At 34.6% G+C, this 18,716-nt stretch overlaps 1 protein-coding gene across 1 annotated transcript; it reads right to left on the bottom strand.

Moving 5' to 3' along the window:
• Positions 1-16,569: 16,569 nt before the first annotated feature.
• On the bottom strand, positions 16,570-18,326 carry LOC145137901 (ethylene-responsive nuclear protein / ethylene-regulated nuclear protein (ERT2)). The gene has a single exon (XM_079072042.1). The coding sequence runs from the start codon at positions 17,917-17,919 to the stop codon at positions 16,705-16,707; it is 1,215 nt and encodes a 404-aa protein (XP_078928168.1). The 5' UTR covers positions 17,920-18,326; the 3' UTR covers positions 16,570-16,704.
• Positions 18,327-18,716: the final 390 nt, after the last annotated feature.

Genomic DNA, 18,716 nt, shown 5'->3' with positions numbered 1-18,716 from the left:
CATCAGAATTTTGAGCAGTTGCTTAAGAAGTTATGATATATTGCTAAGGAATAGATAACAACAATTTTCCATGTGGATTGTAAGGATAAGTTTTTCCGCAAAGTTTTAAAATAAAAGAAAATTGTTTAATTTTATTTATTTGAAGTATCCTTACAATGGCATTTGTGGAAATTTGTTGCTTATATGATTCCACTGACAGCAATATTGGAAAATGGATTTGATTCTTTCATTTGTGGTAGTGTCTAAATTTACCAAATCAGGAAAGTTCCTCATCACCCAAGTTTCAATTGGACCAAAACTTGGAATCATGCAAGTTGAATAGTATGATGAATGAGAACTTTCAAGCATTGGAAAATCAAGACTAATTACTTGTTCACATGGATGTGTGAGTCAAGTGAAGGACTAAAGGGATCGAGTACACATTCTTGTGCACTGGTCATGTTCACCACAAAGCTCGTTAAGACTATTTGATTTACTAAATTTTAGTAAATATGGTTATACTTACAAGTTTAAGTATAATTCTGAAACATTGGAAAAGTCTCGATGTATGGCAGAACGAATGGGAAGAATCAAATTAGGCAGAAAGATAAAAGTTTCTCAAATCTGAAAAGATGGGAGAGTACTTTAGTATCATGTTTGTGATCATCTTAATGATTTAGAAATCATATCACAATTAGTCCTCTAAAGGTCATCTTAGTGCATTCTTATGACTAAGAAGAGGAGTTATGAATTGTTGAAATGGTTAGATCAGGAAGATGAGTCATACTTCGTTCCAAAACAATTCTTAGAGTCATACTCCAAGATTGTAACTTGAGTGACATATCTTAAAGAAAGGTTTAAAACACTTGTCAAATGTAAGAGTAAAAGTGTCCTACTCTTGTACATTTGAAATTGGTAAGTTGTGATGTTTTGGATAAAACAAAGACCAACTAAGGCCAATTGTGTGAAGTGTTTGTCTTGATAAAGAATCCGCACTATCTCTTGAATATTTGGCAAGATAGTCTTATATGTCAAGAGGATAGTGGGAGTCTTAAAGATCCTAAAAAGAATTTCAAGAACTAATCAAGAATAAAACCTGAGGTTCTTCACTAGCACACGACTTGAGGTTTATAACCTATCGTGTTGACATATTCTGTGCCCATTCCAGTTAAAGTTGGCTTTGCATAGGAGTTCTGAAAGTTCTCAATTGGTTGCATAACAACTTGGAAGCAATGGCAGACCCTGTACTGCCATGTGGCAAGAAGTTAAGATTGCATAAGTTCAGTCCATATGAGTTTGGATTTGTCATTATCCTTGTCTTGTGACTATGGTTTTGACGATTCACATGGATAAGAACACATACACCATAAAATCTAAGGGTCATAAGGTTTCTCTCCGATTCATGAAAATGATGGTGAGGAAACACTTCCACCAAGTAGATTTGAAGCAGATGGCAAAAGGTCTAAACAATTGAGACTATGATTACGGCATCCCTTTTCATAGTTCTGAAATTGTTTAGACACACATGCTTGCTATCTAAGGAAAGGTGTATGATTTTGATAAAGTTTTATCAAAGCATCTCGTATCAGAAATCTGAACTTTGGTAAGAAAGTCAATAAAGTATTGATTTCTAGAAGTCCAGCTGATTTCTGAGTACATGTCAAAGCTAGTGGGAGCATAAGTGTTATGCTAATAATCATCATGTTAGTGGGAGCATGATAATTATTGTTAGTGTTGCAAGTTAGCAATGTTAATTATAGAAAACAAAAGTTTCAATTCGTGAGGCTGCAGGGATTGAAAAAGTTGTTTTGCTATAATTAAGGGAGAGGATATACTTCATTTCAGTTCTAAAGGCTTAGATTGAGACCTTAATCATCTTTAGTCAAGAATATATATATATATATATGAATTTCATGTTGGATTGGTTCAACTTAAGGAAATTCTATATATTGCGTTCTCAAAATTCGATTATGATTACGACATCCCTCTTCATAGTCAAATTTTGAAAACATGGCAAATAAAAATATTGTAGCAAAAGACTGGTCTAGAATCATGTCTTTATGTGAGACATCATGAATCGTGTACCATTTGCTTTGGGTACAGGATCGATTGCATGTGCTATAATATTTGTCATTTCTAAATTTTTCCAAATGCCCAGAGGCATTAAGAAGGGAAAAGGTCTAGAATTGGATATGACTAAAATGATTAAGTAATTGTCGAGGACAATCTAAGGTTTACCAAAGATTGGTTGCTCAGGGACAGTTGGAAGTATAGTGCTAATTTTGGAAGCACCATATTGACATATTCTGAAAAGAGGCATATCTTATTTAGAAGTGATAGTCAAAATGAGAATATGGAGTTGTCTCCATAGGTGGAAGTTATCTGTGTAAGATTAGAAAACTTAATGCAAGAAGCATGTCCAAAGCAATGTACTTTGAATATGAGATTTAGTTTCCATGGAGTTGATCTCCATTGGAATACCTTATAATGATTGTTGACAAGTCTTTGTGACTTTGTACACATTCATTACAGGAGGGTCAGTGCATATAAGTTTAAAATCTAAACAGATTTCCATAAATGATAGGAATTTGAAATTCTCACATTTTTCGATAAGGATTTGGGAGTGTGAAATTAGAATCATTGAAATTATGTTCAATTGGTTTATTTCACAAAGTAAGGATCATAGACAAACATACAGTGCATACTTGGTGTATGGCAAAGCTATTGTTTAAGAAAAACATAGTGTACATGCTTGGAGCATGGGACAACTAGTGTTTTTAATTCAAGTATAAAGTTGATAAAGCCGAAACAATGAATAATGAGTAATCAGTATGGTGATAAATAAAAGTGTTTATTTATCTTCATAGGGTTTGATACCATATTTGATTCATTTATTCTTGTGTTTCACTTTGCATGTTTTGACTTCCAGAATAACTAAGTCACTCTTCCTGAATGATTAAGTTATTCAAACCATCCACAGTCGGTCATATGTTGGAAGTAGATATGAATCAAGACTGTCATGGGTTGGTTTGTAGAGGTCCAAGTTGGTGGACAAAGTGGTGCTACAACACTCATGAGTGCTCATAAGTTCTGAGTATTGGATTCAACCCGCGCTCATTTGAATCACTTCATGGATTTTATCACGAGTGATCATGAGATGATAATATCTTATATTCTTCAAACCTAGAGATATGAGTTGTTACTATGAGTTGGTTATACATTGATTGCACGAAAACGCATTTGGTAACTCGATGTTATAAAACGTGCCTTTGTGTATGATTCAACAAGTAGTAGAACAAGCCATATGAGTCGAAGTTTATCCATTCCTTTTACCTTCTGGATAAAAGCGATATCTGTGGGCCCCTCGATGATTTAGCGATGACACATGTGAGTGCTTGGCCAAGCCAGGACTGATTTGATTTGTTCAATCAGTCAGTCATCATAAATCGAAAATCGGGAAACAACAAATGGACAGAGAGAATGATTATAATCCATGTCTCAGTCCATATGATATCTAGAATGGAGGAATATATGATCCCTTATCTAATGGACAAGTCATTGACAAGGTCAGAGTTCGACAGCGGCTTTAAGAGCTACGATTGCCAGTTAGGTTTTGAAGTCATACTCAATAATAGTTTTAGACTTATCCAAGTGGGAGACTGTTGGATTAATGTCTAAGTCCATAACTATATTTGGTATGTACTTGACCCGACCCGGCATGGTCCATTTGGGTTGCACTTCACCGGCACAATTTATATGGATAGTCTTTTGAGAATAGTATATTTATGATTTATATTAATATATTATAAGTTCTAATATATTAATATGGAATCATATTATTTAATTAGTATTGATCAAGAATTAATTAAGTGATAAAAAAGAACTAATTAAATATGGACTCTTATATATATGGAATGGGCCAAGTTCATTTAGGTTGGGCTAAGCTTTCATGGATGGTCCATGGAGCTTTTAGCCCATGGATCCTATGTAAATGAAAGGTCATGGGTATTAGGGTTTACATGGATGTAACCCTAATCCTCCATAATATATAAAGGGGTCCTTGGCTCACAAAATTGGCACAAGTGTGTGAAAATAAGAGTGGGCCGATTTTAGTGTGCATACATATTCTCTCAAGTTCTTCCAAGGTGTTTTGGTGATTTGTGATTCCATTTGAGGCTTCCACACTATTGGGGCTAAGCTCTTAAAGCTTGAAGACATCAAGCTACATTAAAATGTATGTCATCTAACTAGAACTTTGTAGTATAGGTGCTTCATAATATGCTAGTTAGGATGAAACCTTGGAATAGTTAATATTTGCATGTATAATAGAGAAAACATAGATCCAAGGTTTATAGGGTTGCATGTACACCATAGGAGTGTTAGAATGCTCAAAACCCAACAATATCTTGCAGATGAGTTCACGAGATACTTGAAGGAACACAAGATAAAGCGCCAGCTGACTTGTCCTAATACGCCACAGCAAAACGGCGTTTCAGAAAGGAAGAATCGTCACTTGTCTGAAATCTGTGGGAGCATGTTGCATGACAAAAATGTACCAGGTCGTTTTTGGGCGGAATGCATGAAAACTGCAGCCTATGTGATAAACAGAATCCCTCAACAAGGACTTCAATTTGCATCCCCATTCGAAAAGTTGTGGAGCATAAAACCAAATGTAAGCCACTTTCGTGTATTTGGTTGCATCTGTTATGTCTTTGTACCTAACCATCTTCGTAGAAAGATGGAGAAGAAAGCTATTCGATGTATCTTTGTAGGATATGATCAAGAAAGGAAAGGTTGGCGTTGTTGTGATCCCAACACAGGGAAGTGTTACACTTCGAGGAATGTTGTATTTGATGAGTCTTCATCTTGGTGGTCAACAAATCGTGAAGCCCTTCCAGATTTAGATCTCCTTAAGGAAGAATTTGAATCCACCAATATCAACTTAAACTTTGAAGATGATATTATTATTGAGGATAATTATGTTCAAGCGCAAAGTCTAAGTCCATGGCAAACAGGCAGATTCTATCCGATCAATAATAATGAAGATATCAGGGAAACCTCGAGTTTAAGAAGGTCATCAAGGCCCAAGAAACCTAATCCCAAATACGCGAATGCTGCCACTATTGAAGATAATGTTTTTGAACTGAATTCATATGATGAAGCCTGTAATATCAAAGAATGGGTAAGTGCTATGGAAGAGGAATATGGTGCATTGATGAGGAATCAAACATGGGAGATGGTCCCAAAGCCATCCGGTGTGAAACCGATATCATGTAAATGGGTATATAAGATTAAAAAGAAAGCAGATGGTCAAATAGAGATATTTAAAGCAAGACTTGTAGCACATGGTTTCTCTCAAGAGTACGGGCTTGACTACGAAGAGACCTTCAGCCCTGTAGCTAAGCTAACCACAGTCCGTGTTCTGTTAGCTTTGGCAGCGAGTAAGGGGTGGCCTTTGTGGCAGATGGATGTGAGCAATGCATTTTTATACGGAGACCTTGATCGGGTAATTCATATGGAACAACCTTTGGGTTTTGTAAGCAAGTTGTATCCAAACTATGTGTGCAAACTTAAGAAGGCCCTCTATGGGTTAAAGCAATCGCCAAGAGCTTGGTTTGGCAAGATCGCAGAGTTTCTTGAACATAATGGTTATTTCATAACCAATGTTGATGCTAGCTTATTCGTCAAAACCAGAGGGTACAAAGTGGCTGATGTACTGGTGTATGTAGACGACTTGATTATCATAGGAGATCTCAAAGAAATGATTGCTCAACTTAAAGAAAATCTTTGCACAAGATTCCACATGAAGGACTTGGGGAAATTGAATCATTTCCTAGGCCTTGAGTTGAGTTATCATGAAGATACAATTGTCCTACACCAATGGAAATACTCCACAGACCTGTTGAATAAATTTGGAATGTTGGATAGCAAACCGGTTGTGACTCCCATGGATTCCAATGTCAAGTTCAGTGCATCAGTTGGAAAAGAACTTGAAGATGCTTCTATGTACAGAAAAATTGTGGGGAGTCTTATATATTTGACTTTAACGAGGCCTAATTTAGCATTTGCAGTCGGAGTTCTGAGTCGTTTTATGCAGAATTCTAGGAAACCTCATCTTGATGCAGTTCGAAGGGTGCTGAGGTATGTAAAAAGGACACTAAACTGGGGTATTTCCTTCAAGAAAGACGAAGATTGCAAGCTGGCAGGTTTCTGTGATGAAGACTATGCTGGAGATGTTGATACACGTAGATCAACCACAGGTTATTTGTTCATGATGGGCTCAAGTGTTGTAGCTTGGTGCAGTAAACGCCAACCCACAGTTTCCTTGTCGACTACGGAGGCTGAATACAGGGCTGCAGCTATGGCAGCCCAAGAAAGTGTGTAGTTGATACAATTTCTTAGAGACCTCAATCAGGAAGTGGATTATAGTGTACCATTGTTTTGTGATAACTTATCTTCAATCCAACTTGCTGAGAATCCCACATTCCATGCTCGAACTAAGCACATTGAGGTACACTACCATTTTATCCGTGAAAAGGTGTTGAAGGGTGAGATTGATCTCAGGTACATCAACACTACGGACCAAGTTGCAGATTCCCTGACAAAGAGCTTAGCTAGCAGGAAATTATTTGAGTTTTGTGAAGCTATGGGAATGGTGAAACTAGGTGTTGAGGGGAAGTATTGACATACAACACCTAAAACATCTTGATGCACACGTGCCTTATGTCCAGTTGACTTAGTCTTTTTATGTTTATTTTCCTTAAACTAGTTTATTTAGTTGTTTATCTATGTAATGCACTTAGTGAGTAGTTTTTCCTTGATTTCTGTAGTTACCAGTTAGTGGTCAGTTTCTTTTTCTTTTAATCGGTGTAAGCCTTTAAGGCATTGTATGTTCTTCTTTTAAGTCTATCAAGAGTAGTTTTTGATTCCCTCTCTCTGCCTCGCCTTGTATAATTTGTTGTGTGCAAAGTGTGTGTGAGTTTCTCTCAAAAACCTGGTTAACATGGTGACATCCTAGTCGAGTTATTAACAACAATGTTGTAGGAAAATTCGGCTTGTGCTAGGGTTGCATCCCACATATTTGGTTTCTTCCCACATAAACACTAGATCATATTTCCTAAAGTACGGTTGACAACTTCAATTTGCCCATCAGATTATTTGTGGTTAGTAATAAGTTCAATTTTGTTCTGAACCATCGCCAAAGTGTTAGCCACAAGTGGGCTAAAATTTACTATCTCGGTCAGAGGTTATGGACTTGGGCACCCCATGTAGATAGACAACCTCTTAAAAGAAAAGTATGGTCACATGGACAACATCATATGTCTTCTTATAGGGAATAGAATGGGACATCTTTGAGAACCGATCTACACACTAAATTTACCCATCTTTGGGTCCTAGGAAGGCCCAAAATAAAGTCCATAGAAATATATTCCCATGCTTCAGAAGGAATTAATAGGGGCATATAAAGGTCTGTGTTTTTGAACCTTTCCTTTGCCCACTTGACACACCATACACCATTGGAGAAAACCACCCACATCCATTTTCGGTTGTGGCCAAAAGTACCTATCTTCCATTGTAGGAATTGTGTTATCTCTTCCAAGATGCCCCATTAATCATACTTTATGTAAGTCTTTGATTACTTTATCTTTATGGGAAGTTCTAGGAAGAAAGAAACGATTTCCCTTAAATAAATATCCCTGTAGAATGAGAAAGTCTTCCATGTGTTGCTTTGTGTCAATTTCCTCCCATATCGCTTTGAAATCGTCATCAGTTTCATACAACTCTTTTAGTGTCTCAACCTAACTACTTTGTTGTTGATGGTGACAAGAAGGGTTGTTTTTCTACTAAGTGTGTATGCTACTCTGTTGGAAGCTCCGGATTTGTGCTTGATAATGTAGGTTCAGGGGCTTCGCCCCTAAATGACATTGTACTTTGAATCTTGAACAAATTCAAACAACTATGCACTATCCACTACCCTTACTTGTTCAATGTTTATCAAGATTGTATTTGGTAAACAAATTAATCCATTAAATTTAAATAACATTGGTAATTTAAATCACCAACATGTTGTTCCATGATCGATTGAGTCGAAGAATAAGAAGGAGAATGATCAAGGTGAGGAAGAGAAAGGTGAAAATGAGAGGTTATCTTTAAGTAATTTACAAGGAGAATGATATAATGTAGAATGATATTGATTGGTTAGGAATGAGTATTCAATGGATTGGTAATTCACTTAAGGCATTATTGGATCGAGAGGGATTCCTTGTATATCCTTCATTTTCTCGAAAACTGGCTAATGATGTGGAAGAAGGGTCGTCCGGTGTTTTCGATATTTCAGATGATGAGTGATTTCGTTGATCGTACTTTTATCATTTTATTTGTTTGTGTTGAATTTTGAAACTTCATACCATATGTTTTGATTTGTGTGTTTGTTTTTATATGTTTGCTTTGGATTCCATATTATTTTCTTTTTAGTATTTTTAGATCTTTGCAAACAATTTATGCCTTGTTAGAATGTTGGACATTGGTTGCTCATTTATTTTTAAAAGAAGATTTAAGCAGACCAAGTGTGAGGTGATTCGATTTTTGGAGTGTGTCACGATATTACTTATTTTATACTTGGAAATAGCTTACACAAGGGACGAGATGAGTGCCTAATCAACACGGTTCAAGTCCAATTTAGATTCACGAATATGTTCTGATTTTACATCTTTTACGTCGCGAACGTTGCCAGCTTGCGTCGCATAGTCTTATGTATCGCGATTGACCTCCATTATAGTCATTTTCTACAACGCGTGACATTTCTACACACATCATGATCCCTCTGCAATTTGCCGATCATGATATTTCACTTTCAAGATTCCGCACAGTGTTGGAGTTGTTCGTGTATTCTATTTGTAGCATGGTTTGAAAGTAGTGAAGTCTGAAATTTCAATCGTTCATCTTATTATCTTTTTGACATGATTTCTGATAGTTTTCCACTTACCAAAAGTTTGATCTTGCCGCTAATACTGCAGGGGGTTGCAAGCTCCATTGCTAATCTTAATGACAATGTAATTGTCGACCATATCCCATGTCTTTTAGATGTCTCTAAAAATTTCCCTCTTTTTTCCGAAAATAACTTGTACATTAGAACTATGAGCGGACATTTCTTAGAATATCTCATATATAATTTAAACCAAAGGACTATTAGATCCTAAATACATACCCTTTGTTCCTTCGGTGCCTTTATATCATATATAGAACCCAAAAACATAAACGGTGCCCTAAAAGGCCTTGGTTGTATCGTCATACAAGACTAATTAAATCGATCTTAAGGTAACAAGTATGAGACTTGGTACCACCATTATTGTACATGTCATTATAGAAACCAGCGTTGTAAGACAAATTTGATAATAATGGTGGAGTCACATGAAACAAGATACTGTTAATCGCCAAGAGGTACGGTTAACAAGGTGTCAATTATGATGAAATATTTACATTAGTTTCTTGATTAGAGGCAAATTTATGCTTTTTAGCTTTCGCAAATTTAAAGGTTTTAAGCTATTGCTAATAGATGTAAAATTTTCTTTATTTAAATGGTTTTGTTGACAAATACATTAATGTTTCACAACCTCCTAAATTGAAAGTCTTAGAAACCTCATGTTTATAATTTTAAGAATATGGTTTATGGCTTAAAAAAAATCTCTCAAACTTGGTACAATATATTATTTTTGCTATCTACTGATTTTGTTATGTGTAGTATAGATAATACTTTAGTTATGAAAAATGTTGGTAGTGAAACGTGTAGTTTAAATGTATGTTGTTGATATTATTTTTGGTTCTACTAATCTCATATGCAAAATGATTTTGCTACTAAAATACATAAATAATTTGAGATGAGTTATATGGGTGAACTAGATTATATTTGGGATTACAAATAAAACAAGTACAAAGTAACATATTTTTTCTCAAACTAAGTATACCACTAATTTAAAATTATCTATGGGTGAAAAAATAATTCAATATGATGAGAAAAAAAATATATAGAACGATATATGATTGATAGTTTACTTTATTTGACGATGAGTAAGCCTAATATCATGCATAATGTGTGTTTGTGTACACATGTGAATTGGTTCCCAAACATTCACATTATAAAGTTGTTAAACATACTTTTTTGCTTTATTCGAGACACTTCCAATCTTGGATTATGGTGTTTTAAGGGCTCTGATGTGGATATTTCAAGTTAAATGAATTTGGACATTCGTGGTACCCTTGTTAGATGTTTATTTCTCTCTAAATATTTCATTGTATTTTGTAAAAAACTATCTTCAATGAGTTGATAAAGAAAATAAAAAATCGCCATCTTTTCCTACTTGAAAGATTGATCAAGAAAATTACGAGTATAAAAAGTATTGCATTTGCTTGAAATGTTTATAAAATATTTTATTTTGAAAATTCAATTTTTGAAATATATTTGAAATAAGATTTTTTAAACCTATGTTTTGTATTTTATAAAAATATTAATCATTATAAAAACTAGGGGTGTAACCAAGTCGAACCAACATATAAGATACTCGAGACCGACTCGAAGATTCTAGGCAAGTCGAGCATGGGCTCGAGCTACTCGAGTATATTATCGAATCGAGCCCGACTATTAGAATACTTGACTTGTGGGATTAGTGAACTTAGTGGTATTTACATTTTTACCATTTATTTTATTAAAATTTACATAATTGATCCGACTTGAGTTAAGCTCGCGAGCTTAATTGTATTTTTATTGCAATTTTATGTGATTTTATTTTCTTAATAACTAATCAATCGAGTCGAGCTCAAAAGTGTTGATTACTTTATTGTCTTAAAAGTGCTTTTTAGGATTTGTTATATTTTAATAATTTGGAAGTTTTTATACAATATTAGAGAATTGCTTAATTTTATAAATTAATGATGAGATTAATGATTTGACTTGGTAATATAATTTGAGTATGGCTTCCATAAAATATCCTCTAAACAACTTTTAGCTTGCATCAAAAACATAAAAATCCAATTTTGCAGCATTTGACCACTGAAAAATCGACTAAGTCAAACTCAAGATTGTCGGAACACAGTCAAACGCATCATATAAGGAGCTCATCCACATTCTGAAAATGTTAGCTTTTGCTTGGTGAATGTTGCTTTTTCTGATATATATATATATATATATATATATATATATATATATATATATATATATATATATATATATATATATATATATATATATATATAGTGGTATTTTATTTTGCTTGTAGCATTTGACGAAATTTGACACAATTGTTTCGTAACATCAACATTTAAGCTTCCAAGATTCAATATCAATCTTTTCTATCTTCTCACAAAAATATTTCTGAGCTTTCTACTTAGATTATAATATCTAGTTGAGTGTTATCTTCAAGATCACCATCGTAAATGCAAAGGAGTTTGAGTTTGATATGTTGGAATATTTCACTAAAATATGGCCATAGGACCATTTATGGAATTATAATGTGTTTGTTGATATATTTACATATTATAATTATAACGACAACGATGCCCATAAATGGTAGCCCATATGATATATCTTATATAAATGGTAGGAAGTAACTCTAAGAGGGTGTTTGGCTTAGCTTTTGTGGGGCAAAAGTCTTTTTTGTAAAATGACTTTTTACAAAAGTTGTTTTTTAAAATGTGTTTGGATTAACTTTTGAAGGGAAAAAATCAAAAATTAAAGTGTTTGGTTTAATTTTTACATGCAAAATGACTAAAAATGACATGTTTACATATTTATTGGGGGTAGATAGAGATATAAAAGTAATTTTAATGTTTAACACTGTTGAAAAGTTGGAAAAGTCATGATTTCGTGACTTTTCAAAAAGATCAAATTTACTCTATTGGAAAAGTCATTTTCAAAAGTCATTCTCATCTTCCCAAACATCTTTTTGACTTTTTCTAAAAGAAAAAGTCAAAAGTCATTTTAGAAGTTAAACAAAACACCCTCTAAGTATTTATATGGAAAAACTAATTCCCTTTCAGATGTCTATCATATACAGAAAAACAACCACAATATTTCTCTCTTAAGCCTCACAGAAACAAACCTCAAGAACACCAATAAATTTCTGTTTAAACTTCCATCAATTTGAATATCATAACAGGAATCAATGGCTTCAACTTATGTATCGAAGTGAAAATTTGCTTCAACTAAAAGGATTTTGTGTTTGAATTAATAAGAAAGTTAATGGGACAAAATTGATTTCTTGAAATTAAACAACATGATACCATTGTACAAAGACATCTTCGTACAAGGTTTCAAGTCTACTTCTTTTATGTTAATGTAGTTTATAAATATTATAACGAGTATATCACACAAATCATTTATGTGGTTTTGGGCAGGGGCGGATCCAATACGAATTATGCTTAGTAGGGACCGAAACACAGGAATGGTTCAAAGTCAGACCACGCCTTATGACGAAAGGGGAAGAAAGGACTGTCGATCTGTGATCAAAGAAAACTATACCTGAAGAATGGGATACAGATTGACCAACACAAAAGCCATCTCTATCAATCTACGCTCATTGATGAGACGTAGGGCCTGGAGGGGACCGGGATGACCCTGATTTTTTTTTTTGAGTAGTGTAATTTTTTTCAGAAAATTTCGTTTTAAATGTAAAAATTGTAAAAAAAAAATGAAGAATTTCTTATAAAGGTGCAACCAAGATCGTATTTCCTTCATTTGTTGTATCTGAATATGTGATTAGTGATACTATATCGTCTGCGATCTCTTCGTCATTTGCTTTGTGTAGTCTGATGTATGCTTGACCATGGAGTGAGCGGCCACATGTTGCGGTTGAGTATTTAGGAAGATAGATTGAGATAGACCTAAATGACTATTTATGTTAGAAACGTTTTCGGGTTGTAAGTATTACATGGGCTTTTTTGTTTGAGATGTAAGGCTGGAGGAAGTGGTGTCACACTTTCTTTTTTTGTCACACTGTCACATAGGTGACACATCACCAAAGTATGGTTCCTTGCCAAACCCAAGGAGTGGTGCCACACTTTTTTTTAACAATTTAATTTAAATAAAAACTTTAAATTTCATAAAAAAACATAACATTTCATTAATTAAAAATTAAAATCCATACATTCCATTACTTAAAAAAATAACATGACATTTAAAAAAAACCTAAAAACTTAGAAAAAAAAACCTAAACATGAAACAATTAAAAACTTAAAAATAAAAAACATATTTATTAGCATAACGTTTTTTTAGATTGACTTTCATTACCAAAGCAATTTCAAGCTCCTCCCCGATCATATGTGATGTGTTCATCGTTAGTATTTTGTAGTCGTTATCCCTTTGTTTTTGAAGCTCTTTTTCATAAGTAAGTTGCAAAATCTTGTCCATTCTATCTTTTATACCTTTCATATCGACCCCCATTTCTTTTAACTCATCTGAATCCGATGTTTTGCTTTTGCCTTTGCTTTTTGCTTTGTCCCTTCCCATTGGCCAGGAAGGTGGTGAAACTGGAACAGATTCATCTTCGTTCAGGTCGAATTGAACATGAGCATTAGATGTAGTGTGGTTGGATTCAGATGTTTTGCTGCGTTTTGAACCACTGTCGTATGCTCGTCTGATGTTTTGCTATTTTTCCATTTGTTGTTATCTTTCACAAGATTCCAAACTTCAAGAAACTTGAAAGCCTTCACGTTTTTTTTAATATACTTTCAGCGCTTTCTGCAAAATCACATCATCGTTTTCTCCGCTTTTCCATTGACGTTTCATGTTGGTATACAAATCATTAAACAACATGAATTCCCTGTTCATCTTCCCCCATTTCGAGTACACTTGATGTTTTGAACGATAGACTCCACGATTCATTCCTTTGTGGAACCTATGTAAAACCCGAATCCAAAAACGGTCATGTTTTTGGTCTTTTCTAGTCGTCGAATCTTCTGAAATAATGATCCATGATTGTGCCAATACTAACACTTCTAGGGGTTCCCATCCTTTCTCAGTCGCCTTCTTTTTTCTTTTACTTGGTGCTCGAGTGGGTTGAGTTTGTTGAACGAATTCCGATTCGGAATCAGAAATGACCATTTGTGATTGTGATTGTGTTTGTTGAACAAACTCAGGTTGAGACAAAAAGTCAAACGGATTAAAATTTGGGTCGGGTTGTGGTTGTGTTTCTGGTAGTGGTTATGTTGGTCGTTGTGGTTGTGAGATTTGTTGTGGAAAATACAGAAGCATATTGCCATCGTGATAATACGAAGGCGAATAAATCAGTTGATCATATGAAGGTCTTGGGGTTGTGGTGTTTCTAGTGTGTGTTTTTTCGTTGGTAGGCTTTTTGGAAGAATACATTTTGAGAGGGTTTGAGAAAAAGATGGTAAAATGTTAAGAAATTTGAATGAGGTTTTTGTAAAAAAGTGATATGTATATATAGGGTTAGTTTAAAAAAAAAGAATTCGAAAAAAGGACCATTGAAACGGTCAAAAAGCTTGGACCAATCAAAACGCGCAGCCAAAAGGTGCCACACTGCGGCCTGAACCGCACCTGACCGCACTCGGGGGGCGGTGTTCAGCTGCCAAGGTGGCGAAACCGCGATTCTGAATCGCACCACTCCCCCAAGCCTAAAAAAGTGTATACAGACAACAATAGTTAAAAGGTCATGGTTAATTCTTTAGGTTTTAAACGGTCACTAGGTTTATAGTCTTTCAAAAAAACTAGACTAATAAAAATCTATTTTTCTTATTTATTATTACTGACAAATTAATGGCAAACCGCTTACAAATGAATTCCTAAAACTAAATATTATTATAATAATTGATAACTTTTTTAACGTGATGTATTGTTATGGATTTTTTAAATATGTAACTCTTTGAACTATATAATTACAATTATTACGCACAAAGTTTGTTTATTAGGTAGGATCTTACGATCTCGATTTGATATTACGATTACGATTTTACAAAACGAAAAATGATCAAGGTAAAATTTCGATCTTAACAACCCTGGATGCAACCATTAAAAAAATATGTGCAACTAATAATATCTGTTGAGTGAAAAAAATTTGGTGCCATTACTACTGCAAATTTCTACGTCCGCCCCGATTGGGATACCCTTTTACTTTAACCCTGGCTCCGCCACTGGTTTTGGGTGATCTGCATGTTTATTGTAACGTCCACAAATTTGGGCTAGACATTTAAGAAATAATAAGAAATAATTAAAATCCTAAAACAGGATAATTGCACGTTATACGCGTGTGTACTGTATAATTATTAGGTGTTGATGGTACGAATTACGTATCGGAGTACAAATAATATTCCTTTTGGATGACCAGCAATTGTGGGTCTAGATTATGCAACTGTAAGTATGTCTGATCATCTCCCAGAGTAAGATGACAACACTTGATCATTTTATACGGTCTTGTGAAAAATAAAGATTTTCCACAAACAATAATAATATGATTTTTAAAACGTAAAGAAAAGTTTTTTTTAGTTCTGAAAAATAAGGGATGTCACATTTATCCCCTATTTTTTTCACCCCTCTAATGTCTCCCCTCCTACCCTAAGAGTGTACCACCACTGTGTCACCACTACCACCACCATCATCACCATATGTGCCCATAAAACTAGATCCTAGAGACAAGCACCACCATCTTTGATGTACAATTAAATCCAAGAACTATTTTAGAAAATATTTTGAAAAGAAACGGCATTTGCCTATAATTGATGCGGAAGAAGAGAAAGATGGAAAAAAAATCTGATGATAGTCCTTCAGAAATGTTGATGAACAAATCGATGGCATGTAAAATCAAACCCTAAATTGTGACATTTTAGTTTGCTTGTAGTTTCATTGGGGTTTCTAGGGGCATCCAAGTGAAAAAAAAAAAAAAACAACAACAACGTCGTTAAGTACTAAGCGTGCAGATTGCCTCAAACCACAGTAAAGATTTGTGTAAGTTACATTTAGTTTGATGTTTATAAATGGGAACATATGTAATGAATAACATGCATGCTCAAATTGTTCCTCCACTTTTCCCCTTTACCTTTTAACTTCTTCCCACTTTTACTATCCTTTGGGACTCCTTGCAAGTAAATTTGGTGTGATCTATATTTATGCAAACATTGCATTTCACCTTCTTTCCAGATTTGTTTATTTTGAATAAACCTTGTAGGCCTCCATGAGATTCCTCCTCTTTTTGAAGGGAAATGAGCTAATAAGGCCACATGGTGCTACCATTCATAGGTTTAAATAAGTACCTATGGGAACAAGCGGACAAAATGGTACATAAATGGCATCAAAATGCTGTAGAAATAGCATCACATAACAACACCCAACTTTTATATAAATGGGATTTTTTGAGGGGACCAAAATGGAGTACCTTTAAGCATTTAGGAACATTCGTGGAGTTGGAGTACCTTCTATATGATATATCTCACCATTATACTTATTCATCTTCAAAGATCACTCACAACCAAAATCACCATACAACATAATATCATCATTTTACATTATGTGCTTTTGAAGATTAAAAATCAGACATTGTCAATATGCAAACAAGTATGCATTTGGTGAGAAGAACGAACAAGTATGGTATAGCCTATAGGTATATTTCTATTCCTTAAATAAAGTTGTGCACAAGTAAGGAACAACAAGATTTAGACACAAAAAAAAAAAAAAAAAAAAAAAAAAAAAAAAAAAAAATTGTAAAAAACAAATCTAGATTAGGAGTTGGGAAACTTTACACTTCTCCATTGTGCCTTCTTCAGCATCAAGCACCATGATAATGCAAGTACAAGTGCCAAAATCCGGCCTCCAATCAGTCCAATTAGAACAATCAAGCACAGAACCAAATACCCAGAATTCTGTTGTGATCCCTTTCCTAAATCCTTGTCATTGCAATCAGTTTCACTTGATAAAGTTAATGATGAAGATGAAGGTCGTCCTTCTATTTCTACAATCTTGTCCTGTTCTTGCTTCAAGACACACAAAGTCTCACCTTTGGAATCTGAAGATTCATTACAGATGAGTAATGGTTTAAGATCTTGGACACATTTCACTGTTTCTTCTTCTTTGAACCCACAAGGTATTTCGCCTTTTGAACCAATGGAAGACTTATGGAGTTTCTTTGGTACAAGTTTCTTCATTCTTGATTTCAGTATAGCTCTACGAGAAGTCTTATGCCTAATTTCCATCACAATCTCACTTTTAACTTCATCTAATTCTTTCTCCGATCTAACCTCCTCCTGTAATTCGACTTGTTCTTCAATCTCCAAGACTTCACTGCATACAACAAGAGTTGTATTCTCCTTTGATCTTTTGATATTCTTGGTTTCATGGAAGTCAGATTCAAATTGAGGTTTTGAATCTAAACTAGGTCTTATTGAGCTCGATCTCCACAACAATGGCTTCACTACCGATTCCAGGAAGAAAAGAAGGAAAGCTGACAATGTAATCCCAACTGTAAATTTCTTTGTTCCTAACGCCAAAACCAACATAAAGAAAACCTTCAATGCAGCCACCAATACCGGATTCAACTTTGCCATTTCATCCTTCTTTTCCATTTCCGATTTGGTAGGGTTGTCAATCTCGATTTTATCGTCGCTCGAAACCATACTCTCAACAACAATATCCTCTTCGATGATTTCATCACTTCTCGTATAATCCGAATTACCGGACGAAAAATTATTGGGATCTACGAACAAACCTGATGACGAAGACGTCGACGTCGACAACGAAGTCTGAGAATCATTTTCCCTCTGTTTCTTCGCCGAGGATTTACGAAAACGACCGCGATTCCTGACGTAGAGATCAATAAGAGACGTTGGGAAACCGGTTTCCACAACAAGAGAGCCACCGCGTTTCGGCGATTGAAGATGATCGGCCACCAATTGCGAAAACCTCGTGCACCTAGTTTTCTTCTTCCAACTAAACGGCATACTGAAATTGATAATCTCGTAAATCTTCTGCCGAATCACTAAATATCTGCTACTCCTCACCTAAACAATCACGAAAACCCAACATAATTTATGAAGATCGGATTCTGAAATCATGAGGAAAACGTGAGGTTATCAAATATGATAATTTATGATCATCTTTGTCACGAATTAACATCTGTCCAGATCAAATACTGTAGATCACTCGGATCTGCGTCTACCAAAAGTCAAATTTGGAACAGTTAAAAACCCTAATTGGGGAAAGGGGAAAAGAGAAAGCGTGTTGGGTGAAAGATGGTTGAATGGAGTGCGCGTGATGAGAGAACATAAACATTCATTCATGGGCGGGTGCCTTTTCTTTATAGCTTCCCACTTCCATGGCCAACATATAATAAGCTTCGCATGGCAAACAATGCCAGGAGTGGAAATTTCCACTACATTTATACGTTTTATCTACGAAATGACTCATTTTTGAATTTTTAGTCACGTTCAATTTTTAATAAAATAAAATTAGTAAAGTTTCAAAATTTTAATCAAATATAACCGTTCATATTTTGTATGAATTGGTTATTTGTTTATATGGGATTCTTCTAAGTATTTTAACATAAAAAGACAAAGAATTGAATGTGAGGAAGAAATAAAGGAGAATTTTGTATTAAAAAAAAACCATTTTTCTATTTTATATTTTGCGAAAATTGACGGGTTTTCCCTTTTTCCTGGTTAAAACATGGAAAATTATTTAAAACAGGAAATACAAATAAGAGGGTAAATTGGTAAATTGAAGTTTTAGATATTTTTGA

The sequence above is a fragment of the Lactuca virosa genome, chromosome 9 (assembly GCF_052849685.1).
Source record: "Lactuca virosa cultivar CGN04683 chromosome 9, Lactuca_virosa_CGN04683_v6, whole genome shotgun sequence".
Lineage (NCBI taxonomy): Eukaryota > Viridiplantae > Streptophyta > Magnoliopsida > Asterales > Asteraceae > Lactuca > Lactuca virosa.
The sequence above is the reverse complement of the archived record's forward strand: the minus strand, read 5'-3'. Positions and strand labels throughout refer to the sequence as shown.

What these genes read in the sequence shown, in the direction of transcription:
- LOC145137901 (XM_079072042.1), bottom strand. Translation starts at nt 17,919, where the DNA reads ATGCCGTTTAGTTGGAAGAAGAAAACTAGGTGCACGAGGTTTTCGCAA.